Below are 25,052 nucleotides of genomic sequence, written 5' to 3' on the forward strand. Positions count from 1 at the left end.
TATAGGATGAAACAAGTAATCAAAAACATTGTACATATGAAAGAAGTATCTTATCAACTAATAAGTGATTGGTACAATCCTTTTGAGAATTACAATGTATATCCTAGTCCAATCTAAGTTCAATAAACAAGTGTACAAGTAGCAATCATGTATGGGGTCCTAAATTTTTTAGCCTAAAGGATCACCCCGTTCAACATAATAATACTTCGCAACTCTCTTAAGTATAAGGATTTCTCATATTATTAAGCATGCACATACTATCATCTCTTGCTACCCAATTACTATCTTGAAGTTTACCTAAAAGCGTTCTAATTCAATTCTAACTCACGTCCTATGTGTGCTTTACTTGCCCCATGCCTATGTGAGCGGCATATATGTATCAGCTAAAGAAGGTTACCATTTAAGAATATGAAGAAGAAACATCAAAACCAGCCGTCAATCTCAAACATGGATACATCATTGTAAAATACTTGGGAGATCATAATCAACTAGCTGAATCAGTTTTTAACGGACTTCAAAATCAAAGCAACCAATCACATATAAAATAAAACGGATGAATATTTGCAGAGTACAGTCAGATGAGAGTGGATTGCTCTAGTGGTGAGCACTCTCCACTTCCAACCAAGAGGTTGTGAGTTCGAGTCACCCCAAGAACAAGGTGGGGAGTTCTTGGAGGGATGGAGTCGAGGGTCTATCGGAAGGGGTAAGGTCTGCGTAGACACTATCCTCCCTAGACCCCACTAGTGGAATTATACTGGGTTGTTGTTGTTGTTGTAGTGACAGATGAGAGTGTTTTGCTTAAGTTGGAGCTTAGCGTTGCGTGTTTTGCTTAAGTTGAAGCTTAGCATTTCAGAGCAACGCCGACCGAAAGGTTAGAATTAAAGATGGTGAAAATATTGATATGGCATGTAGTAACAAGGGACAGAACTAAAGTAACAAAATATTTTGTCGTCAACGTGCAATGACTACTTCTTTTGCTTAGCTGAAGCCACAGGTTAAGGATCTTATTGGTTAAAAGTATTTATCACACTGTAATAAATATTTTTAACCAATAAGATCCTCAACTTCTAGCTCCAGATAAGCAAAAGGAAAAATAGCACTATCAATTGCCTGCAAAAATAGACTAATACTTACTTTTGACATAGACAGGAGTTCAAGTTGCAATTCAACTTTGTTTTCCGATGCTCAGAAAGTGGGCGAATGAGGCCATTTACAGACCCATTTCCTCTCTTAAAAATGAAAAGATAATTTTTTGGGAAAGGACGAATTAAGAGATATATTTTGAAAAAGAACTAAGATTATTAAGTATGCAAATAGAAGCAATAAACTGATTCCTGCAGCTATTTCGGAAGAGAATAGTTATACATTAGCATTACAGTAGAAATATTAAGACGATGCCTGAGTAATTCTACACCATTCTTAACTACAGCATACAAAAGACAAAAATTAAAGCTATAACTACAATAAAAGAAGTATCTTACTTCACTAGGCAGCCTCAACCTTATCACCATCCACAACATTGAGCATAGGAAGACTGCTAAGAAATTCATCAAGACCTTCAAAAAACCCAATCACTTCAACAGTGTCATCCTCTCCCTCTCCTGCTTCATTTTCGTCGCTTATCTGAACTATAGGCTCTTCAACATCATTACTGAACTCCACATTCAAATCCAAATTCCCAAAGTGTTTTGCGTCCGTGCCAGGTTGCCTTCTTGTCTTACTTGCAATACCTTTCTTATTTGACTCAACTGCCACAACATGTGACATTTCTACACCATCTTGAGTTGCTAAACCATCTTGCAAATTGACATCATTGTTCCCTTCAACGTTCTTAGCCTTAACAGCTTGCTGTTCCTTGGCATTATTACTTGGGGTTCCCGTCCTTGCACTCTTCCGCTTCCCACTCTTCGCTTTGTTCCTCTCCTTATTCCGATTCCAATCCTCATCAGACTCCTCGCCTGCCTCCGACACCTCAACAAACACATCATCATCATCATCAACGTATATTCTTGGAGCAAAATGCTCTCGTCCATCCCCACTGATCGATGCACCTGCATTATGCAAAGCGCCAAGATTATCCACATTACTCTGTTCTCCAACAACACGATTATGTATATTACTCCCTCCATCCCCCCCAGCATGCGGACAAGTAAACATCGGCGTAAATGGAGACCAGCTCGAACCATTATCTCTATTTCTCTCAAAATTCTCCAAAGACAATCCTAAAGGCATAAATCCCCAACAACAAAAATAAGCGTCTTTTCCATCAATAATTGGTGGAGGGGACGCAATTGTTACAGCTTGAAAAGCCCTCTTACAATTTTGACACCGCAAAGTACAATCAGCATATTCCAAAGGGAACTCATACATAATATAACAATAAGGACATGCAGTCCAGAAACTGGGTATCCTATTATCTGAAGCATCTACATTTCCTTCTTTCTCGTTGGCATTACTCACATTGTCACTAGTACTAGCAGACCTGTTTTCATTGTTCCCTACCACATTCTCATTCCTTTCTGGGGGTTGTTGATTCCCATGCTGCTCTACAGAAACCATCGGTTCTGGCCCTCGTGTCGAGCTCAACCCGATACCAAATGGTGGGTTTTCTGTATTTAAGCTTCTCACAGAGGTTACCGGCTGTGGTTGGTTCAAACTCAAGAATGTCGCAGGTTGTTCATCTGTGTTAGAAAATGAAATAGACGTCACTGGTGGTTGTGCCTGTTGTCTCAGAAATGTTACAGGTTGTTGTGGTTGCTGATGTTGTTGCTCTGTAACCGAGCCTGCCATAGAGGTCACAGTTTCTTGTTCACGGGTCAGAAATTTGACTGGCATAGAAATTCCAGCTTCTGGGTCTCTACTAAAGCTCACTCCAGCAGCATGTGACCCTTGATCTTGACTGGCCAAACTCACAAACATTTGGTCTGCATTTGAACTGGGTAATGAAGGATACGCACTATGATGCACAAAATTCACAGGGGTAGGTGTAGAAGCAACTGGGTAAAGGTTAAGGAAGAAACCCAGCTCCTTATCATACATACTTTTTCTCAAGGGGTTAGAAAGAACTGAGAATGCATCAACAACAAGGCGAAAAGCTTGATCCGAAAAGGGGAAATTGTTGTTCTGAGGGTTGAGAAGAAGAGCAAATCGGCGATACTGATCAGCGATGAAGTCGGCATTTTGGGTTTGGTTAGGAGGGATTTGGAGAATAGAGTAGTAGTCGAAGTGGTGGTTGTTTATCCTTTTGTCGCCGGCGCTTAAAGTATCAACGATGCCGAGTATTTGGTCGGTAGCAGGCGCTAATGTTGGGTCGGATTCACGTGCACGGGTCGCGAATGATTTGCTGCCGACTAGGTCACGATTCGTTAAGAGCTTTTCAGCAATGAATAGCCAACGCAATGCTTCAGGTCGGTTAGAGGGGGGGGCATTGATGAAGAAGGGATGCTCCATTAGGATTTTAGGAAGAGAATGTAGAGTAAGCTAGGACAAATGGAGGAAGAAGGAAGAAGGAAGAAGGAAGAAGGAAGAAGGGAAGAGTGAGTGTGAAAGGGGAGTGTGTGTATTTTTTATGGACGAAAAAAGACAACAGTGTGTGTTCGCGTGAAATGACATAAGGTTACGTGGTGTTTGCAAGTTTGCAATCAATGGTAATTCACTTGTAATTACTTCGCTTACCTTTTGATTTTTCAACTAGAACCATTCCTCCTATTTGAAGAAATAGGACAGCATAGCCATTTTCAATTTGCAATTACAGCTGGTTTGGAAAGTCACCTAGAAAATAGATTCGGATGTAATTACACAATTGCCATGTTTGTCTGGTCAAATAATTAGTTGGTCACCATGAAATTAGATATAATTTAAGAGGTATAATTATACTATCCAATTCTCAAGATGAGGTGTGAATTGATGATAATTACACTCTATAATGACAAGTTTACTTTTTAATTTCTTTCTTTTTTCTTTTTATTTTATTTTTTTTTATAACTTTTTATTTCCATTATTTTAATTTCTTTTTATTTTGTTTTTTTATTTTAAATACATTTTTGTTGTACATTAATTATCTTTTATCTCTCTACCTTTACTTCTTGTGATATCATATAATTGCTCGTATATTTTATTTCTTATTTATTTTATTTTTTTCATTTTGCGTCACTGCGTCATTATTCTAGTTTTTGAAATTACACCTCCTAATATTAGAAATAATGAATCATTAACAAACATGGCATGTGTTGTTGAATGAGATTATAAACTTATTATGTTTCCTATTTTTAAGTTGTATTGGAACTTATTTTTATTATGTTGTAATTTGACATATGTTAAAGTATTATTTTTGTGGGATTTTGAAATTGTGTTATATTTATGGTTTCAGTTTACTTGTTTTCGTAATATTGGCTTGTTATTTTATATTGTAAGTTATTCAATTTTTAGTTAGAATTGATAGATTAATTTTGTCAAATATTTGCATAATGTTATAACATTATATTTATAAATATCAATTTATTTTATCAAACATGCATTCCATGATGTTCTTACAAAATGTATATTTTTAATTTTTATAAATAATTAAACTAAATATTATTAATTTGGAAAATATATATATCAATTATTTTTACAATATTAGTTATAAATATATGATTACTAATTAGTATATATTCAAGAAAAACTATGCATCTTAAATACCAAATCTAATATCATTTATAATTATAAAAAATTATGTATAGGCATATATTTATTATATTAAATTTTATGTTTTGATAATTACTTTATTTAAAATTTAATCTAACTGTGTAATTACACTTGTGCAACCAAACAACACGCTTGTAATTACACTGTAATTATGCTATGATAAACAAATAGGTCGTCGTAATTATTAGGCTGTGTAATTACTAGACTGTATAATTACTATCTTAGTAATTACACCAATTCTAATCACCGAGGGCTTTCCAAACATACCCTTAGGAAAATGACTAGTGCTTTTAATGTTTTCCTTTTCAATTACTTTTTTTAAATATTAGTAGTAGGACCTCTCGATGCACGGTTAATATTAAAGTTAAATACTCATAAAATACGATTTCTGCTTATATGAGCACATTAAATCTAATTGTTTCAACAGAATTGCACCTATCATTTTTTCTCTAGGCAATGTATTCAAAAAGAAAAGTTTATGAAATTTAAGAAAATAAACCATATCGTCAGTTATTAGCTATTGTATAACACAAATATTATGATTATATAGTTTGTGAATATAACAGATAACTTGTAAAATAATATTTGCAACATACAACAAATGAATTATATTTTATCTTACTATTAGTACACCATTCCTTTGTTATAATATTAAAAAAATATCATGGCCCAAAATCCAAACCCGTCGTGATGGCGCCTAACACACCGGCTAGGCAAGCAAAAACATAATAATAAATGAAATATACAACGGAACTTATATAAATAACATAAATTTGAAATCTCAATACAACCAAAAATTGCTAATACAACGTAAATCCCCTAGAAACTGGTAGATACAGAGTCATGAGCTCCACAATGGAATACAAGTCTGAAACTGAACAATAATAACGTCGTCTGAACTGTAACAACTGTATGCAAGGAAAGTACAAGTCAAAACTGCGACCAAGGATGCAGCTCTACCTCGCCTCTCGAAGATAGCCCAACAAGCAATCCTACTGCTGGTAACTGGTCCCCACAGCTGGATCTGCACAATTAAGTGCAGAGTGTAGTATAAGTACAACCGACCCAATGTACTCTATAAGTATCATAAATAACCACGACGAGGTAAAAGAAACAAGAATTATAAATGATACCTACAATAACTTGTACAGTTTCATATAATTCAACAAGTACAGAACAGTAATGTGAACATGTATAAGATAGTGAGAGGATTATCTGTGTGTGTGTACAATTACTCAAAATCTCTACTCATTCACGGGTACATCATATAAGATATGCAGATAATCAGATAATAAACCATGAAAAATGCAAATAAAGATGAAATGCAATTCTAAAATAACGTTGGCCAGAATTTCCTAAACTTTTTTATATTTGTACCAAATCACTGATCGGTTTTCCTCAATAACTGTGTGTACACCATCAAGAGAGAAACATGAGAGGTGACCCTAGGGAGATGGATATGTATCCAGGATCCGCACGGACAACTTACGTGCTGCACAGACAACTCACGTGCTAATACAATCAACCGCACAAACAACTCACGTCCTGCACGGATAACTCACGTGCTAATAATATCAATACACCCTGTGGCGTCCTGGCAAGCCTCCCAATTTCTAGCGCCAAGGTCGGCCCCGTGGTCTCGGCAGCGCCAAGTGACAAGCGCGCATGCGCCTCTGTCGCCCCACCGATAATCAGTGCCAGCGCCTAGTGGCTGGCGAGTGCCAACAGTGTTGTGCGCACAAACCATCATGTTGCCAGCAGCGCCGCACGCACAGACAGTGCCCCGCGCGCAGATCTAATGCGAAGTGCCAGTGCCCAGCCGCTGGCAGATCCAAATAGTGCCGCGCGCGCCAACAGCAATGCGCACGCAGACTCTGATGCTCAAGACAAAGTTGCTGCCATCGGACTAGCTTTCACCTTGTAGAATACTAAGTCCTTTTCATTGTAATTATAGAGTAGTTTTACTTCATTTATTTTCAGTGTGCTTCTACAGCTTTCATAGGTCAACTCATGTAACTTTGGTTTATTTTTTTTAAGTATTATTAATGGGGACCAAAGCATTCAAACATTCAAGCAATCAATCATTTCTCTGTACTGGTGTCTCTCCCCCCCCCCCTCCCCCCCCCCCCGACACCGCATTGCATCTTGTAATAGCTTTCATCATCATCAATACAATCATCAGCTTTCATCATCATTATTCATTTTTGCTACTCAATTTTTCACGACATTGATTTTTCCGTACGGCACTGACAATCAGGGGACCTCAGTTGGCAGATATCAACCGTACTGACATCGGTTGCTTAGCCTTACGTCGCCCTTCCAAGGAACTTCAGGAAGGCGCCGTGTAACAGTTGGTATCAAATCCTAGGCTCGACATCGGACGAGGGAACTCATTGCCATCATCACCATTTCTGACCATGGTGAATTACGGGGATCGTATTACGGCCCATCGTGGATACGGTGCCTGATCTAAAAGCTAGCCTAGTGCAAAGGTTGGACGACCTGGACTGCAGAATGCGGCAAGCCGAAATTGACATAGCAAACATCAGTCGTGACTCTGAGGAAGACCGGAAAATGGCAGCCGTCGAGGCAACCAAAATTCATGGCAAATTCTAGGACCTCCAACAAGAGCGTGCCGAGGATTTAGCCCATCGGGAACTAGAGGCAGACTGACTGACCGTCATACAGCAAACCATAGAAAACTTGACAGGCCAGCTCAATGTTGTCAATGATGCCCTTCAAAGCTTGCTCAAAGGAGGCGAAAACCAAATCAGGGGTGCCATGAACATTGCCCCCATGCCACAAAAGCTGAAAATTCCGGAGCCAAAGCCATACAATGGAGCCCAGGATGCTAAAGAAGTAGAAAACTTCATCTTCAACATCGAACAATACTTCGATGCCGTAGGACAGTTGGAAGAATGCAAAAAGGTAGCAACTGCTGCCATGTATCTTCAAGGCGATGCAAAACTCTGGTGACGAGTCAAATACGAAGCCATCAGGGCCGGTGAAGATACTCTCAGCACATGGGCAGAACTGAAGACAGCCATACGCCTGCAGTTCTTCCCCGAAAAAGTGGAATACAACGCACGGAAAAAGTTGCGTAAACTCCGCAACACCAGGTCGGTGTGGGACTACGTGCGAGAATTCTCCGCACTCATGCTAAACATACGGGATATGAGGGACAAAGACAAACTATTCGCATTCATAGAAGGTTTGAAACCTCATGCTCGTATGGAGCTGCAAAGACAATGGGTAGATACCCTGCCCAAGGCCATTCAAGCTGCAGATTGCCTTGGGGATTACCATTTGAAAACTCAGAAGGATAGGCCCAGCCGTCTGTCCGAGGGGGATACAACGGGAGCCAACCTAGAAATGGTGGCCCCAACAAAAACGAAGGAGATCAAGGTGCATCCAAATCTAAGACTCCTTCCTCAAGAAGCAACAGTGTTGCATCAGCCAACAACAATCAGGGGAGAAAGCCCCCTTCAAAATGCCGTCATTGTAGTGGGGAACATTGGAACAATCAATGCCCCAATACACAAATCAATGCTCAACAGACTGTTGACGATGATGAGTCAGATCATGACGGCTCAGTCGACGCAGAATAAGTAGGTGCCTTCAACGCATTTGTTGGCTCCATTCATGATACCTTGGCAGGAACCAGTGCTGGTAACCCCAAGAAGAACGCTTGCCCAATCGTCAAGAAAGGGAAAGGAAAGGCGTATGAGAGGCCTCCCACAACACAAAAGAGGACCTTAATGTTCGTTGACATGAAAGTAAACGGCAAACCTATTCGGGCATTGATAGGCATGGGTGCTACCCACAACTACCTGGCCTCAACTCAGGTGCAGCGCCTCGGTCTAGCGGTGAAAAAGAGTAGGGGTCATGTCAAGGCTATCAACTCTCCATCTCAGCCAATAAGTGGAATAGCTAAAGAACTGCCAATGAAGCTTGGCCCATACAAGGGAATATTCAACCTACGCATAGCTATCATCGATGACTGCGAACTGATAGTGGGATTGGAATTCCTCGGGCAAACCAACACCATCCCGGTACCATATGCCAACATATTCCTAATTATGGGAGACAATGGGGCCAAACCACGCACCATACCATGCATACCCATAAAGATGGTTGTTGAAAACATCTCAGCCATGCAGTTAGAGAAGGGAATCAAAAGACCTAAACCTACGGTTCCGGCTGCCCTCAACATCATCAATCAAACATCAGATCATCGGCGTCCAACAACTCATGGCACCCCTCATTGTGTGAAGACTTGTCAAGCATTCCAAAAGGACAAGTCGGATCACTCAGCACAGGTGGGACTCTTAGAGCCATTACCTGTCCCACAGAGACCTTAGGAAAGTATTTCCCTGAATTTCATCACAGGATTACCCAAGGTCGGAAATCTTGCAACCATCATGGTGGTAGTAGATCGGTTTTCCAAGTATGCTACCTTCATAGCAGCTCCACAGAACATATTGGCAGAAGATACAGCTCGACTCTTCTTCTCTCATATTGTCAAATATTGGGGCATGCCCAAAGACATCATTAGTGACTGCGACTCACGCTTCACTAGCAAGTTGTTGGCCCATCTCTTCAGTTGCCTCAGATCCAAATTAAGTCATAACTAAAACTTCCATCAATAAGCAGATGACCAGCCAGACCGGTTTAATGACATGCTAGAAGGAATATCTTCGCTAATTTGCAACCGGGTCACAAACAAATTGGGTGAAGCTCTTGGATGTTGCTCAACTGTATTTCAATTCTCAAAAGTGCTCCATTTCAAACAAAAGCGCCTTTGAAATTGTTACCGGATAGCAACCGCTACTCCCATAGATGGTGAATGCACCAAACATGCCAACATCACCTCGAGCTACCAGTTTCTCAAAATAATGGGAGCAAACCTTGGAGATAGTGCAGAGCTATCTTGTCAAAGCCCAAGAGAGGACAATGAGGTATGCAGAACAAAACCTTCACTTTGTCCAACATCAAGTAGGAGACAAAGTGATGGTGAGAACCCCGAGGCCGAACTTGTTTGCAAAGAGGACCCATGACCATCGCCTATTGCAAAGATATATCGGACCCTTTTCCATTGAAAGGCGCATCGGGAAATCCACATACCAGCTGAACACACCAGCATGGTGGAAAGTCCATCCAGTCTTTCATGTCAGCCGCCTCAGGTCATTTCAGAAATACATGAAAGATCATTTAGAAAACCACCTCACAATACCAAGGGGAACAGACCTCCCAACCAAGAAGAGCCTGACCAATCATCATCATCATGCAGGTAAGGCTCCAAGGATGTCTCCAACTCAGGTGGGGGAGAATATCATGGGCTGCTTTCCATCATCGACCCATGACCCCTTGGACGCGCCCCGTGGCGTCCTGGCAAGTCTCCTAACACCTAGCGCCACAGTTGGCCCCGTGGTCTCTGCAGCGCCAAGTGACAAGCGTGTATGCGCCTTTGTCTCCCCACTGATAATCAGTGCCAGTGCCCAGTGGCTGGCGAGTGCCAATAGTGCCGCACGCACCAACAATGCCGTGCGCACAAACCATCATGTTGCCAACAGCGCCACACGCATAGACAGTGCCCCGCGCGCAGATCCAATGCCAAGCGCTAGCACCCAGCCACTGGCAGATCCAAATAGTACCACGCACGCCAATAGCAATGTGCGCGCAGACGCTGATGCTCAAGACAAAGTTGCTGCCATCGGACTAGCTTCCACCTTGTAGAAGACTAAGTCCTTTTCATGGTAATTATAGAGTAGGTTTACTTCATTTATTTTCAGTGTGCTTCAATAGCTTTCATAGGTCAACTCATATAACTTTGGTTTATTTTTCTAAGCATTATTAATGGGGACTAAAGCATTCAAATATTCAAGCAATCAATCATTTCTGTACTGGTGTCTCTCCCCTCCAACACCGTATTGCATCTTGTAATAGCTTTCATCATAAGCAATACAATCATCATCTTTCATCATCATTGCTCATTTCCGCTGCTCAATTCCTCACGGCATTGGTTTTCCCGTACGGCACTAACAATCAAGTCTCGCGTACGGAGGGGACCTCAGTTGGCGGTCAACAATCGTACTGACATCGGTTGCTTAGCCTTACGTCGCCTATCATGCCCAAACCTCGGGGAGCACGACCGGCGCTCAACCGAGTGAACCCGGTCGAGCAAGCCTATTAAACATTTCCTACCCGACTTATTCATAATCCAAAAAGGGAACGCATCACCATTTGTAAAATAGGGGAGAGATCAGTTATATAAATATATAAACGTTGCTAGTTCATTTTTCCTTATATAGGTAAATTATGCCATAGTTGAGTTCCCAAAATACAACTCGATCCAACGAACACCCCAACACATATACATGACCCACATAAACGTCTACGGAGCCTCTAAGGGTACAAAAGAGCAACATGACAATGCCGGCAACAAGGCCCCGGCTATACCTCAAAATATGAAAACTTATACAAAAGAAGGACTACATGAACCCAGGAAGAAATGGGGCTCACCAAGACTGTTGTGATGAGTGTGAGGGAGAGCACCACTATCTGCGATGGAACCACCAACATCTATTCAAAGATGTAGCGCCCCCGGCAAAAGGGACGTTAGTACTGTCGAATAGTACTAGTATGTAAGGCAAACACCAATCTTAGTAGAATGAACAGTGAAACATAGAGAAGGCAGTCACAATAATCAATAAGTACTTCATAGAGATACAAATAAACACCAAGTAAGGATCACATAGTTTCCAATTCAATCTTTCCATCTTTTTAGGTTAATAATCTTTAGTGCCAAATGCCACAACTCACATTGCCACCGTATTTTTACATGGAGTCCGGTCTCGGCCCGACCGACTAAGCCATCTCAAGTGAGACATATCCATATCCACAATGTAAATCAATAATTCCAACACAAATGCCACCATGTGTACAGCATGGCGTCCGATCTCGGCCCGATCGTCTAAGCCATCTCACTTGAGACATAACCTCTTTCAATTGTTCACCCAATTCACATTTCTTTCCCATCTTTCGTTACATGGCACAAACAGTCTCATTTATTAAGTAGTTCTTGGCACTTGGGAACATTTTACAATTCAAGTCTTCTCCCTTTTTATCCGTTCAAATAACATCATCATTCATGTCGATAAGTACCATTACGTAAGGCATTGCACACATAAGCGAAGGATCTTGGAAACAACATAATTATGTTCTCAAATAGCATGTTGACATAGTAAACATCTAAAACAATTAGGGAACATGAATCTTTCCACCCAGCACACTAAGGCAAATAATTCTACTATGACCGAGTCGGAACTTACACCAATTATTCGGACACCAGGAGTTCGATTCTAGGAAGAACAGAGTTAGCTATACATACCTCAATTACACTTCTTTAGACTCTACAATTATCCGAAACCCTTATCAACCTCAATCTAGTTTAGCAATATACAAATTGAACCCAGAATTAGGTAAACATTCATGGTTCTAGCTTACTTTTTCCCCACACACTTTATCACACATGCATGCGAGATAAACCACCCTCTTTCCCATGAAGTATCATCCTAGTACCCCATTATAGCTATGTTTGAAATTAAGAGTTGGGATGATGAGGTCTTACCTTTTAGGATGAAGAATTTGGTTCTCTCCTTGAATATTTCCAAGCTTTGAGTGATGGTTGAAGATTAATTGATGAGAATTAGGCCCTCCCTCTAGAACCCTCTCTCTCTTACTCTAGAAATATCAGAAATGAGCTTCAAAATAGACTAAAGGGGTGTTTTAACGGAATGGGGGTCGGGTTTTAAATTAAGAAAATGGGTGCCCTGATACAGGTCTGCGATCGCATATGCGACCGCATAATGGTTATGCGGTCCGCAAAGTGACCGCAGAAATGGCCCTTAGGGGCCTGAACTTTCGGCCCAAGTATGCGACCAGTATGCGGTCTGCATACTTGTTCTGCGGTCGCATAATGCACCGTAGAACTCCCTCCGCAAAAACCCAAGAGGGATTATGCGACCGATATACGGTCCGCATAGTGTTTATGCGATCGCATAATCGACCGCAAAGCTGACCTCAAATTGGACAACTTATTGCTTCACTCTGCGGCCATTATGTGCTTCGCAGAGTGATTATGCGGCCGCATAATGGACCGCAGAAATGCGTTCTTCTGCGAAATATTTTCCTCTAAGTCCGTAGGGTACTGTTCAATCCAAAACGTCTGAACCGCGTCTCGCAAGCTCGCCGTAAAGAATTCTACTATAATAACATAGGAATTTATCTTGGCACCACGAAACCCCGAGTTTTTGGTTTAAATTTTTTTACGGGTCCTTACATTCTCCCCCACTTAAGATTATCCGTCCTCGAATGAGGATCAAGGTTCTCTTGACACATTTTCAGTTATGCCACATACCATCATCCCCAAATTTGCCTAACTTCCTAACTTTCTGAAAATTTCGCCAGAGTTTCCTTTGTATTTAGGCCTATCCACCTCTCAGAGAGCCCCCGAAATACACCTTAGCAATATATATATAGGATTAAATGACACAACAGAATACAAAATAACACCAATCGAAGCCTCATGTGGGACATATAACTAGAAAGTAATGTCTTTATATTAGCCGAACAAGTGATACAAAACTTAAGGGGAACAACTTTATAGAGTTATTACATGGTTATTCAAACAAAATGAGAGTACTTCTTTTTCATTTCATTCTCGGCTTCCCAAGTAGCTTCTTCGACTTGCTGGTTTCGCCATTATACCTTTTCGGATGCAATTTCTTTGTTTCTCAACTTTCGGACCTGCCTATCAAGAATAGCAACCAAAATTTCTTCATATGACAGTTCTTTACCAATCTCGATGGTCTCAACCGGCATGATAGCGGACGGATCTCCAACTACCTTCTTCAACATGGACACATGGAATACCGGGTGCACTAGTGACATCTCAGGTGGTAGCTCAAGCTTGTACGCCACCTGACCTATCCTTTGAATGATTCTATACGGCCCGATATACCTCGGACTTAATTTCCCTTTCTTTCCAAACCGCATGATCCCCTTCATGGGAGATACCTTCAAGAACACCCAATCATCTTCCTTGAACTCTAAGTCTCTGCGACGAACATCCGAGTAGGATTTTTGACGACTTTGAGCAGTTTTCAACCGCTTTTTTATGATCTTAACCTTTTCCATAGCCTGATGCACAAGGTCTGGTCCTATTGGTTCGGCTTCTCCAACCTCGAACCACCCCATCGGCGATCTACATCTTTTATCATACAAGGCCTCAAATGGCGCCATCTGAATACTGACATGGAAGCTGTTGTTATAAGCAAATTCTATGTGCAGCAAATGATCATCCCATCTACCCTTCAAGTCAAGCACAAAGCACGCAACATGTCCTCAAGCGTCTGAATAGTTCGCTCTGCTTGCCCATCAGTGTGTGGGTGGAAAGTCGTGCTAAGAGTTACCTGCGTACCCAAACCTTGCTAAAGTTTCTTCTAGAAATTAGCTGTAAATTGGGCCCCTCGATCGAAAATGATGGAAACTGGAGTTCCATGAAGCCTGACTATTTCCTTGATATACAATTGAGCATATTGCTCCGTAGTGTCGGTGGATTTAACCGGCAAGAAGTGAGCTGATTTCGTGAGTCGGTCCACGATCACCCAAATTGAGTCAAACTTACGCGGAGTGCGCGGTAACCCTACCACAAAATCCATATTGATCATTTCCCATTTCCATATTGGAATTTCTATACTCTGTGCTAACCCACTGGGCCTTTGATGCTCGACTTTCACCTGTTGACAGTTTGAACATTTTGCCACAAAGTCCGCCAAACCCCTCTTCATATCATTCCACCAGTAAACTTCCTTGAGGTCATGATACATTTTCGTAGAACCTGGGTGCACGGAATATCTAGAAGTATGCGCTTCTGCCATGATCCTTTCCCGAAGACCATCTATGTTTGGAACACATAGTCGTCCTTGGTACCGTAATGTACTGTCATCCATGCCAAGAGAAAAATACATAGTCTTATGTTTATGAATCCCTTCTTTCAGCTGCATCAACACTCATTGTATTGCTTCTCCTTGACCTCCGTCACAAGCGATGATTCCGCCCTATTCCGCACAATCACTCCCCCTTCGTTAGAATCCGCAAGACGAACTCCTAAATTGGCCAACTGGTGAACCTCCCAGGCCAAGGGCCTTTGACATGCCTCCAAGTGAGCCAAACTATCCATATATTTCTGACTAAGAGCATCTGCCACCACATTAGCTTTCCCCGGATGATACAAAATATCGATGTCATAATCTTTGAGCAACTCAAGCCACCTCCTCTGCCTTAAGTTCAATTCCTTCTGCTTAAAAATGTATTGGAGACTTTTGTGGTTCGTGAATACATCTACATGGACTCCATACAAATAATGATGCCAAAGTTTTAATGCAAAAACCACCGCCGCAAGCTCTAAGTCATGAGTTGGATAGTTCTTTTCATGATTCTTAAGTTGCCTTGAAGCATATGCTATGACCTTACCATGTTGCATTAATACATACCCAAGACCGATCCTTGAAACATCGCAATATACCACAAACCCCTCGGTACCCTTTGGCAGGGTCAATACTGGCGCCGAAGTCAATCTTGATTTCAATTCCTGGAAGCTCCTTTCACAAGCATCGGACCACTGGAACTTAATCATCTTCTGCGTCAATTTAGTCAATGGAGAGGCAAGAGTGGAGAACCCCTCCACGAACCTCCTATAATACCCGGCCAAACCCAAGAAACTGCGAATCTTTGTTGGAGTAGTAGGTCTAGGCCAATCTTTTACCACTGCAATCATTTGAGGATCAACCTTAATTCCTTCTCCGGAGACGACATGACCCAGGAATGTAACAGATTCAAGTCAAAATTCACATTTCGATAACTTTGCATACAATTGGTGTTGATGAAGAGTTTGCAGAACTGCCCTGAGGTGGTCGGCGTGATCCTCTCGACTTCGTGAATATACCAGGATGTCGCCAATGAATTCTATAACAAAGGAGTCAGGAAACAGCTTGAAGACTCGATTCATAAGATCCATGAAAGCTACCAGGGCATTTGTTAGCCCGGAAGACATTACCAAAAATTCAAAGTGCCCATACCGGGTTCTGAAAGCTATTTTCGGAATATCCTGCTCCCTTACCTTCAATTGATGGTACCCGGACCGCAAATCAATTTTGGAGAAGAACTTAGCAACTTGTAATTGATCAAACAAATCATCTATTCTAGGAAATGGGTATTTGTTTTTGATTGTGACTTTGTTGAGTTGCCGGTAATCAATACACATCCACAACGATCCATCTTTCTTTCTGACAAAGAGAACCGGTGCGCCCCAGGGCGGCACACTCAGTCGCATAAAACCTTTCTCTAGCAAATCCCCTAGTTGTTCCTTTAGCTCTTTTAATTCTGTCGGCGCCATTCTATAAGGTGGAATGGATATAGGCTGCGTGCCCGGCATCACATCAATCCCAAAATCAATCTACCTGTCTGGAGGAATTCCATGGAGCTCATACGGAAATACATCGGGGAATTCATTCACAATTGGTACAGATTCAAGGGTAGGCACTTCAGCAATGGTGTCCGTAACTCGAATCAAATGATAAATACACCCCTTCCTGATCATCTTTGTGGCCTTAAGGTAAGAAATAAACCTACCTTTTGTCATAACATTATTCCCCTCCCACTCAACAGTTGGCTCGTTAGGAAACTCAAGCCTCATGATTCTGGCTCGGCAATCGAGTTTGGCAAAACATGAATAAAGCTAATCCATTCCCATTATTACGTCAAAATCAATCATCCCTAGTTCAATAAGATCGGCCATGGTATCCCGACCACGCACCCTGATAACACAATCCGTATAAACCCGTGCGGCCATAATAGACTCGTCAACTGGAGTAGATACAGAGAATGGCTCATGAAGTTGTTTCGGTTCTATCCCGAAGCTCGTAGCAACATAAGGAGTAACATAAGACAAAGAAGATCCGGGATCAATAAGGGCATACACATCATGAGATTGAACAGTCAATATACCTGTGACGACATCTGGGGAAGCCTCTGCACTCTGCCGACCACTCCGAGCATAAAATCGGATGGGTCCTCCTGAACTCTGTGCACCACCCCTAGCTACACCACGCCCTTTTGGTGCTGGAGAGCCTCGAGCTGGAGGGGGTGCTGAAGATGTAGCAGCTGTAGGGCTGGATGACTGAGTTGTGCCCCTGCCTGCACCCTGACGGGGTGCACGACACTCCCTCTGAATATGGCCCCTCATTACGCATCCATAACATACTGGCATGTCCAGGTAGCAAACTCCTGTATGTATCCTCCCAAACTTAGGGCATGGGGGCCTCTACTACTGCTGGAATCTCCCTCCTGATCGGCCCTAATGGTGGGACCCCCTGGTGCCCTGACCGGGCCTAGAGCGACTCCCCTGCTGCTGACCGTGCCCTGATGGCGGGGCACTAGCTGAAGACTGAGCATAAGACTGGGATGGCCCTGATGATCCTCCCCGAAAAGCTGATCTCCCACCTCCGAATGAATCCCCAAGGTTGCCTGCTGATCGGGCCCTACTACTACTTTCCCGCTCTATCCTGAGCTTTACCTTTCGAGCCTATGTAGCTTGGGCAAATTCCACCATCTTTCCATAGTTCATGTCAGAATTTAGAGCAGCTGTGGCAGCCTTATTAATAACCAAAGGACTAAGGCCCTGCACAAATCGATGCACCCTAGCTTCCATAGTAGGCATCATATGAACAACATACTTTGACAGGCGCACAAACTCCATATGATACTCCCACACATTCTTACTACCCTATTTAAGCATCTCAAACTCCACAACATGGGCTGCCCTAGTTCATTTTTCCTTATATAGGTACATTATGCCATAGTTGAGTTTCCAAAATACAACTCGATCCAACGACCACCCCAACACACATACATGACTCACATAAACGTCTACGGAGCCTTTAAGGGTACAAAAGAGCAACATGACAATGCCGGCAACAAGGCCCCGGCTATACCTCAAAATATGAAAACTTATACAAAAGAAGGACTACATGAACCCAGGAAGAAATGGGGCTCACCAAGACTGCTGTGATGAGTGTGAGGGAGAGCACCACTATCTACGATGGAACCACCAACATCCATTCAAAGATGTAGCGCCCCCGGCAAAAGGGACGTTAGTACTGTCGAATAGTACTAGTATGTAAGGCAAACACCAATCTTAGTAGAATGAACAGTGAAACATAGAGAAGGCAGTCACAATAATCAATAATTACTTCATAGAGATGCAAAGAAACACCAAGTAAGGATCACATAGTTTCCAATTCAATCTTTCCATCTTTTAAGGTTAATAATCTTTAGTGCCAAATGCCACAACTCACATTGCCACCGTATTTTTACATGGAGTCCAGTCTCGGCCTGACCGGCTAAGCCATCTCAAGTGAGACATATCCATATCCACAATGTAAATCAATAATTCCAACACAAATGCCCCTATTTGTACAGCATGGCGTCCGATCTCGGCCCGATCGGCTAAGCCATCTCACTTGAGACATAACGTCTTTCAATTGTTCACCCAATTCACATTTCTTTCCCATTTTCCTTTCATGGCACAAACAGTCTCATTTATTAAGTAGTTCTTGGCACTTGGGAACATTTTACAATTCAAGTCTTCCCCTTTTTTATTCGTTCAAATAACATCATCATTCATGTCGATAAGTACCATCACATAAGGCATTGCACACATAAGGGAAGGAGCTTGAAAAATCATAATTACGTTCTCAAATATCATGATGACATGGTAAACATCTAAAACAATTAGGGAATATGAATCTTTCCACCCAGCACACTAATGCAAACAATTCTACTATGATCGAGTCGGAACTTACACCAATTATTCGGACACCAGGAGTTCGATTCTAAGAAGAAGAGAGTTAGCCATACATACCTCAATTGCGCTTCTTTAGACTCTACAATTATCCGGAACCCTTATCAACCTCAATCTAGTTTAGCAATATACAAATTGAACCCAGAATTAGGAAAACGTTCATGGTTCTAGCTTACTTTTTCGCCCACACACTTTATCACACATGCATGTGAGATAAACCACCCTCTTTCCCATGAAGTATCACCCTAGTACCCCCATTATAGCTATGTTTGAAATTAAGAGTTGGGATGTTGAGGTCTTACCTTTTAGGATGAAGAATTTGGTGCTCTACTTGAATATTTCCAAGGTTTGAGTGATGGTTGAAGATTAATTGATGAGAATTAGGCCCTCCCTCTAGAACTCTCTCTCTCTTACTCTAGAAATATCAGAAATGAGCTTCAAAATAGACTAAAGGGGTGTTTTAACGGAATGGGGGTCGGTTTTTAAATTAAGAAAATGGGTGCCCTGATACAGGTCTGCGATCGCATATGCGACCGCATAATGGTTATGCGGTCTGCAAAGTGACCGCAAAAATGGCCCTTAGGGGCCTGAACTTTTGGCCCAGGTATGCGACCAGTATGCGGTACGCATACTTGTTCTGCGGTCGCATAATGCACCGCAGAACTCCCTCCGCAAAAACCTAAGAGGGATTATGCCACCGACATACGGTCTGCATAGTGGTTATGCGGTCGCATCATCGACCGCAAAGTTGACCTCAAATTAGCAACCTTACTGCTTCACTCTGCGGCCATTATGCGGTCCACAGAGTGATTATGCGGCCGCATAATGGTCCGCAGAAATGCGTTCTTCTGCAAAACATTTTTCTCTAAGTCCGTAGGGTACTGTTCAATCCAAAACCCCGAGTTTTTGGTTTAAATTTTTTACGTGTCCTTACATCGCCCTTCTAAGGAACTTTAGGAAGGCGCCGCGTAACAGTAACCACGATGAGGTAAAAGAAACAAGAATTATAAATGATAACTACAATAACCTGTACAGTTTCATATAATCCAACAAGTACAGAACATTAATATGATCATGTATAAGATAGTGAGAGGATTATCTCTGTGTGTGTGTGTACAATTACTCAAAATCTCTACTCATTCACCGGTACATCATATAAGATATGCAGATAATCAGATAATAAACCATGGAAATTTCAAGTAAAGATGAAATGCAATTCCAAAATGACACTGGCCAGAATTTCCTCAACTTTTCCATATTTGTACCAAATCACTATCAGTTTTCCTCAATAACTTCGTGTACACCATCAAGAGAGAAACATTAGAGGGTGACCCTAGGGAGATGGATATGTATCCAAACATTGCACGGACAACTCACGTGTTGCACAGACAACTCACGTGCTAATAGAATCAACCGCACAAACAACTCACGTCCTGCATGGAAAACTCACGTGCTAATAATCACAATTCACCCGGCGTGGTCACAGGCTACCGGTCCAGCTCATAACGCAGAGAAAGAAAATATGCGGGAATACATGTACATGATCAAAGAATATCAAGTTCATACTCACAAGGCTCGAATCTAGTCAAAATAATGTAATACTATCAATAAAAGCTATAGAAATTGATTCAGAATAATAAAGTTAAGATCTTTAACCAAAATAAAAAAAGTCGACCAAAAATGTCAACCCAAGGCCCGCACCTTGGAACTTGATAAAATACATAAATTCCGAGCACCCATTCGATTACGAGTCCAACCATACCAAAATCATCCAATTCCGACCTCAAATCGACCTTCAAACCTCCATTTTTTTTATTTTTGCAAAGTTTCCACAAAATCCCCCATTTCTTCACTTTAATTCACTAATTAAATGCTAACAACAAATATGGAATCATGATATAATAATAAACCTGAGACAAAAATACTTACCCCGATCCATGACGTGAAAATCCACTCTAAAATCGCCCAAAACCGAGCTCTACCACTCAAAATGTGAAATGATACTCTACCCATCGATTTGGAATTTTAAAACCTCCTGCCCAGTTATTACACTTCGCAATTGCGGAAAGCCCCTAGTGATCGCGAAGAACTAAAATCTTCAGTAACAAAACCTTTTACGCGAACGCACTCTCTAGGTTGCGAATGTGGTGACCAATCTCCCAAACCTATGCGATCGCGGACAGCCTCACACGATCACGATGAACAACACAGAGAAAATCCCAAGCCTTCTCTTCCTTCTTTGCGAATGGGTCTCCTCTCACGCGTTCCCATAGCACAATCCCTCAAAGCTTTGTATCGCAGCCTTAACCTTGCAAACGCATAGAACATATCCTTTCGTGATCGCGAAAGAGGAAACCAGAAGCACAAATAATCAGATGTAACACTACGTAAATCTGAATTAGTTTTGGATGCACTAAATGAGTATTAATTTGACCTTTTAACATGTTAAGTCCAATCGGGATGAGTATGGGTGGAACCGTTGTTTTTGAATCAAGACCGATAGTGAGGTGCATAAAATTTGATGTAATCGACTAAGTTTATGGGAGGTCTGTCTTACAGCCTTAGAAAATGCAAGGCCATGAAAAATTACGGCCATAGACAGTGCAAGGCCATGAAAACTCACAGCCATAGACAGTGCAAGGCACTATCCAGGGCATTAACTTCAGCGCCCCTGACAATGCAAGGCACTGTAGTTTTGGCGCCCCTGATGGCGCCTTACACAGTTGTGTTGGCTCTCCTGACGATGCCCCGCATCGACGATGTTTATCCGAGATACTTTTATTTCCTCGTCAATTTTGGGACGTGTTCACTTATTTAAAAGCCCTACCTCGTCCCCCACACCCCAAACACGAAAACCTACTCAAGAAAGGGAAGCTCTCAAGAACCTAACTTCCCCAAGGTCCCTCCATCATCTAAGGTAAGTTCTAGCGATGATTCTAAGTTAATTTCAATTATCCAACACCTTATTAACATGGGGAAATCTTTCAAATCATTAGATTTTCGATCGAGATATCATTGTTGAGAAAAGAAACCCTAGAACTCGAATTTAAGAGGATTGAACTTCAAATAGGTAATGCTACTACTCCCTAATCATTTATAACTATGAATTGATGAGTTTTGGGGAGAATAGTAGATGGGTTTGATAAAGTGAATGAAATGAACTATGCTAGGGTTTTTGGTTGTTGACTTAAGATTATTATACTCATTTGTGTGATGAGAAATGGTATTTATTACATCTATTTGGGATTGTAGAATCACCTAGAAGTAGTAGAATGAGAATTGGGTGAAGAAAACACCATTTATGAGGGCTATTAGGCTTTACGCCCAAAGGGTGTTTGATAGAATTCCTAAGCTACCAAAACATGAGCATTAGTACTAATATTGGTTCCTCTTGATATATATTGACAAAGATTATCTTTGAAAGAGACGAGAACATTGTGATACGCTTAAAAAGGCTAGAGTCAAGGTATGTGAGGCTAACTCTCTATGTTTTGGAATGTTAATAATTCTCCCTACACTACGTTTCTTTTACGACGTTACTAATTGCCTTAGAAATGTAGTTAAGCCTAGTTACTTGAACAGTTACAGAACTTCTATTCTTTAGCTTCGTAACTCGTTCGTGACTTTCATTTTGAACATTGTGAGCTTAATGTGTAATCAATATAGACTTGGGTTTGATGCCTATGAGTCTCAGTCTAGATTACTCAGCATGTCATAAACAGTTGAAGTTTTAATTTTCATAATCAGTTTGTGAATACATGTCTCAGTCTAGTTCTATTCATCATTTAAGTATCATGTTACTCAATATGATTCAATATTTCAGTATCATGTATTGCAGTATGACTCTCAGTTCCTAATTTTAATTCCCTGAATGTTAAAAAACTGTATTTGGGCCTGAGGCCGTAGTTAATGCTTTATGCATCTTTGGGCCTGAGGCTACAGTTAATGCTTTATGCATCTTTGGGTGTGAGGCCGCAGTTTATGCTTTATGCATATTTGGGTCTGCAGCCGCAGTTTATGCTTTATGAATCTTTGGTCCTGAGGCCACAATTATGTATACGTATACTTGGGCCCGAGGCCGCAGTTTGTGCACATATATATTGTCCTGAGGCCGCAGTTTATTTATTCAGATAAACATGTGGCTCATCATTCAGAAGAGGGAGTATTCATATCCTTACTTCCTTTGTTCAGTTATCGGTTATCATTTCAATCTCAGTTTCAGCAATTATCATTTCAGTTATCAACTATCAGTTCTCAGTTCTCAATTATCAGTTATCAGTTATCAATTATCAGTACAGTTTTAGTTTCAGCATTTACAGTTCTTTCTTTCAGTTTCTTTACATACCAGTGCAATTCAAATGTACTGACGTCCCTTTTTTCCCAGGGCCTGCATGTATTTGGTGAGCCCCGGTTCTTTCGAGGCATTATCATTACTTTACAGTCTTCTAGTATTTACACACAGTTGGTGTTTTCAGTATTTCATTAGAGGTTTCATAGACTAGAGTAACAATTAGACAGAGTCGCATGATTTTCATGTCAAGTAATGTTGGCTACAGATATATTTCAGACTTATGTTAGTATTTCCGCATATTGATTTATATCATTCAGACTTTTAGTATATTAGCATGTGTTAGATTATCTTCCGCATTCAGAATGTTATGATATCAAATGTTGATTCAGTCATCTAGTTGGTTCGCTCGGTCACATGTAGTCAGGCACCGGGTGCCGTGTTATGTCCAGGCCCAGGTTCGGGATGTAATAGGTTCAAGTGTCCTAGGGAGTCTATGAAGCCGTGTCCGGTGGAGTTTCCTTTATATGTGTGTGCCATCCAGACATATAAATGGTGTAACTACCAAGACATTTAGGATTGTCTTATTTCTTTCTACTATAGATCGTGCCATGAAGCCTAGAGCAATAGGTAACCTTCTCTTCCTATCGAATTCCAGACGTATCGAATGCCCAAGTGACGGGCAGGATAAACCCAAGGTCCTAGAGAGGATGATCGCCTATTGGGGTATAATTATGGAGTACAGGTTGGTAACAAATGAGATTTGAGAGGATGTTGAAAGTTGGATGCAATGGATAGTAGTACATATTAGAGCATCCCCTTATCAGAAAGTAAAAAAAGAGTTATCATGTTTTTGGTTATCAGTTTACCTCAGTTACTAGTTATACAGTCTTTCAGTTAGCAGATATATGGTTATTAAGTATGCCAGTATTCAGTTACCAGATCTCCAATTTTAAGTGTATCCAAATTATGGTGAGTTGTGAGCATACAATGATGCCTATGGGTGCTAAAAGAAAAGGTAAGTAACAAATATAGTGAAATCTTCGCATGTTTTAGGTCCAGATTAAGACTTAATACTCGACGGATGATGCAAGAAGTGATATATCAGAGAATTGTATACTCTAACGGACTTGTTTGTGTATGGTAGTGTATCCGTATGTATTTTATTTCATAGAACAATTTCATTTTAATTCTTTGAAACAGAGCCACAGGTTGGATGATGATAGTTTAGATGTCAGATCTCACGTACAAGTTAAGGATTTAACCACATCGGGCATAGAATTGATCACTATAATTTTGAACACAAAAGAGTAAGGGAAAAATAAATAGGAGTCAAAAACATTTGTTATTACCAAAGATGTGCCTTTCATACGATTCATGCATATGACTAAGAAGATATGATGTACGAAATAAGAATCAAGAGCAGTTGATATTAAATTTTAGGGAATGATTTAAGGTTGTTCAGATTTATTCATATTAGAACTAGAAAGTACCACGTTAATAATTAACTATAAGAAGTAGTTGTTATTGGGAGATAAATAATATGACAGTTTCTACTTTAGGTTATGTGACTAAGTGTTTACCCTGGATGTTTATAGTCTGATTTGATTTTTAACTGTATAGAACATTTGGGGTTAGATATTCCAATTTCATTTAAGACAGATGAAATTTCCCTAAGTGTGATCCATGTACATAGTACAAAAGAAAGATAGTGTGCGACCGTAGAATATGGCCAGATGATGAGGGAAGTTAGGAATAACCTTATGCTTCACTTTAGTTAATCAAAGCAGAACAAGAAAATATGATGCTAGTAGGTGGTTAGTAAAACAATAGTAAGTAAGTTTTGAGTAGATACAGTGAGTTAGCAATTTCAGCAGAGCTAGTAGAGGTATGATTTGATTTACTTAGCTAGGTTAACACTAGTACGTGGGTAACAGTTTAAAACACCAAACGCGTGTTAGAACCCAAAGAGTTTAAGTTAAATCCGAAGTACATTGACAGTGGAAGAAAAAAACAGCTAGGCAGTAAGAGAGCAAACAACAGAAGAAACCTTTAAGAGTTATTGAAAAAGGGTTTCCCTAAGATTGACTGTGTGATCAGAGTTAAACCATTAAGATTGTGTAAGATAGTTGTTAATACATTAGCTTTCTCTTT

General features: G+C 40.9%; 1 protein-coding gene across 1 annotated transcript; it reads right to left on the reverse strand.

Annotated features, from left to right (window-relative positions):
- Positions 1-1,304: 1,304 nt before the first annotated feature.
- LOC107793648 (uncharacterized) lies at positions 1,305-3,640 on the reverse strand. Its single transcript, XM_016616039.2, has one exon. It carries the CDS (start codon positions 3,448-3,450, stop codon positions 1,486-1,488), a length of 1,965 nt encoding a protein of 654 aa, XP_016471525.1. The 5' UTR covers positions 3,451-3,640; the 3' UTR covers positions 1,305-1,485.
- Between the last annotated feature and the right edge of the window lie 21,412 nt (positions 3,641-25,052).

This window comes from Nicotiana tabacum, chromosome 4 (genome assembly GCF_000715075.1).
Source record: "Nicotiana tabacum cultivar K326 chromosome 4, ASM71507v2, whole genome shotgun sequence".
Lineage (NCBI taxonomy): Eukaryota > Viridiplantae > Streptophyta > Magnoliopsida > Solanales > Solanaceae > Nicotiana > Nicotiana tabacum.

Coding starts and splice junctions, on each gene's coding strand:
- LOC107793648 (XM_016616039.2), bottom strand. CDS start 3,450: ATGGAGCATCCCTTCTTCATCAATGCCCCCCCCTCTAACCGACCTGAA.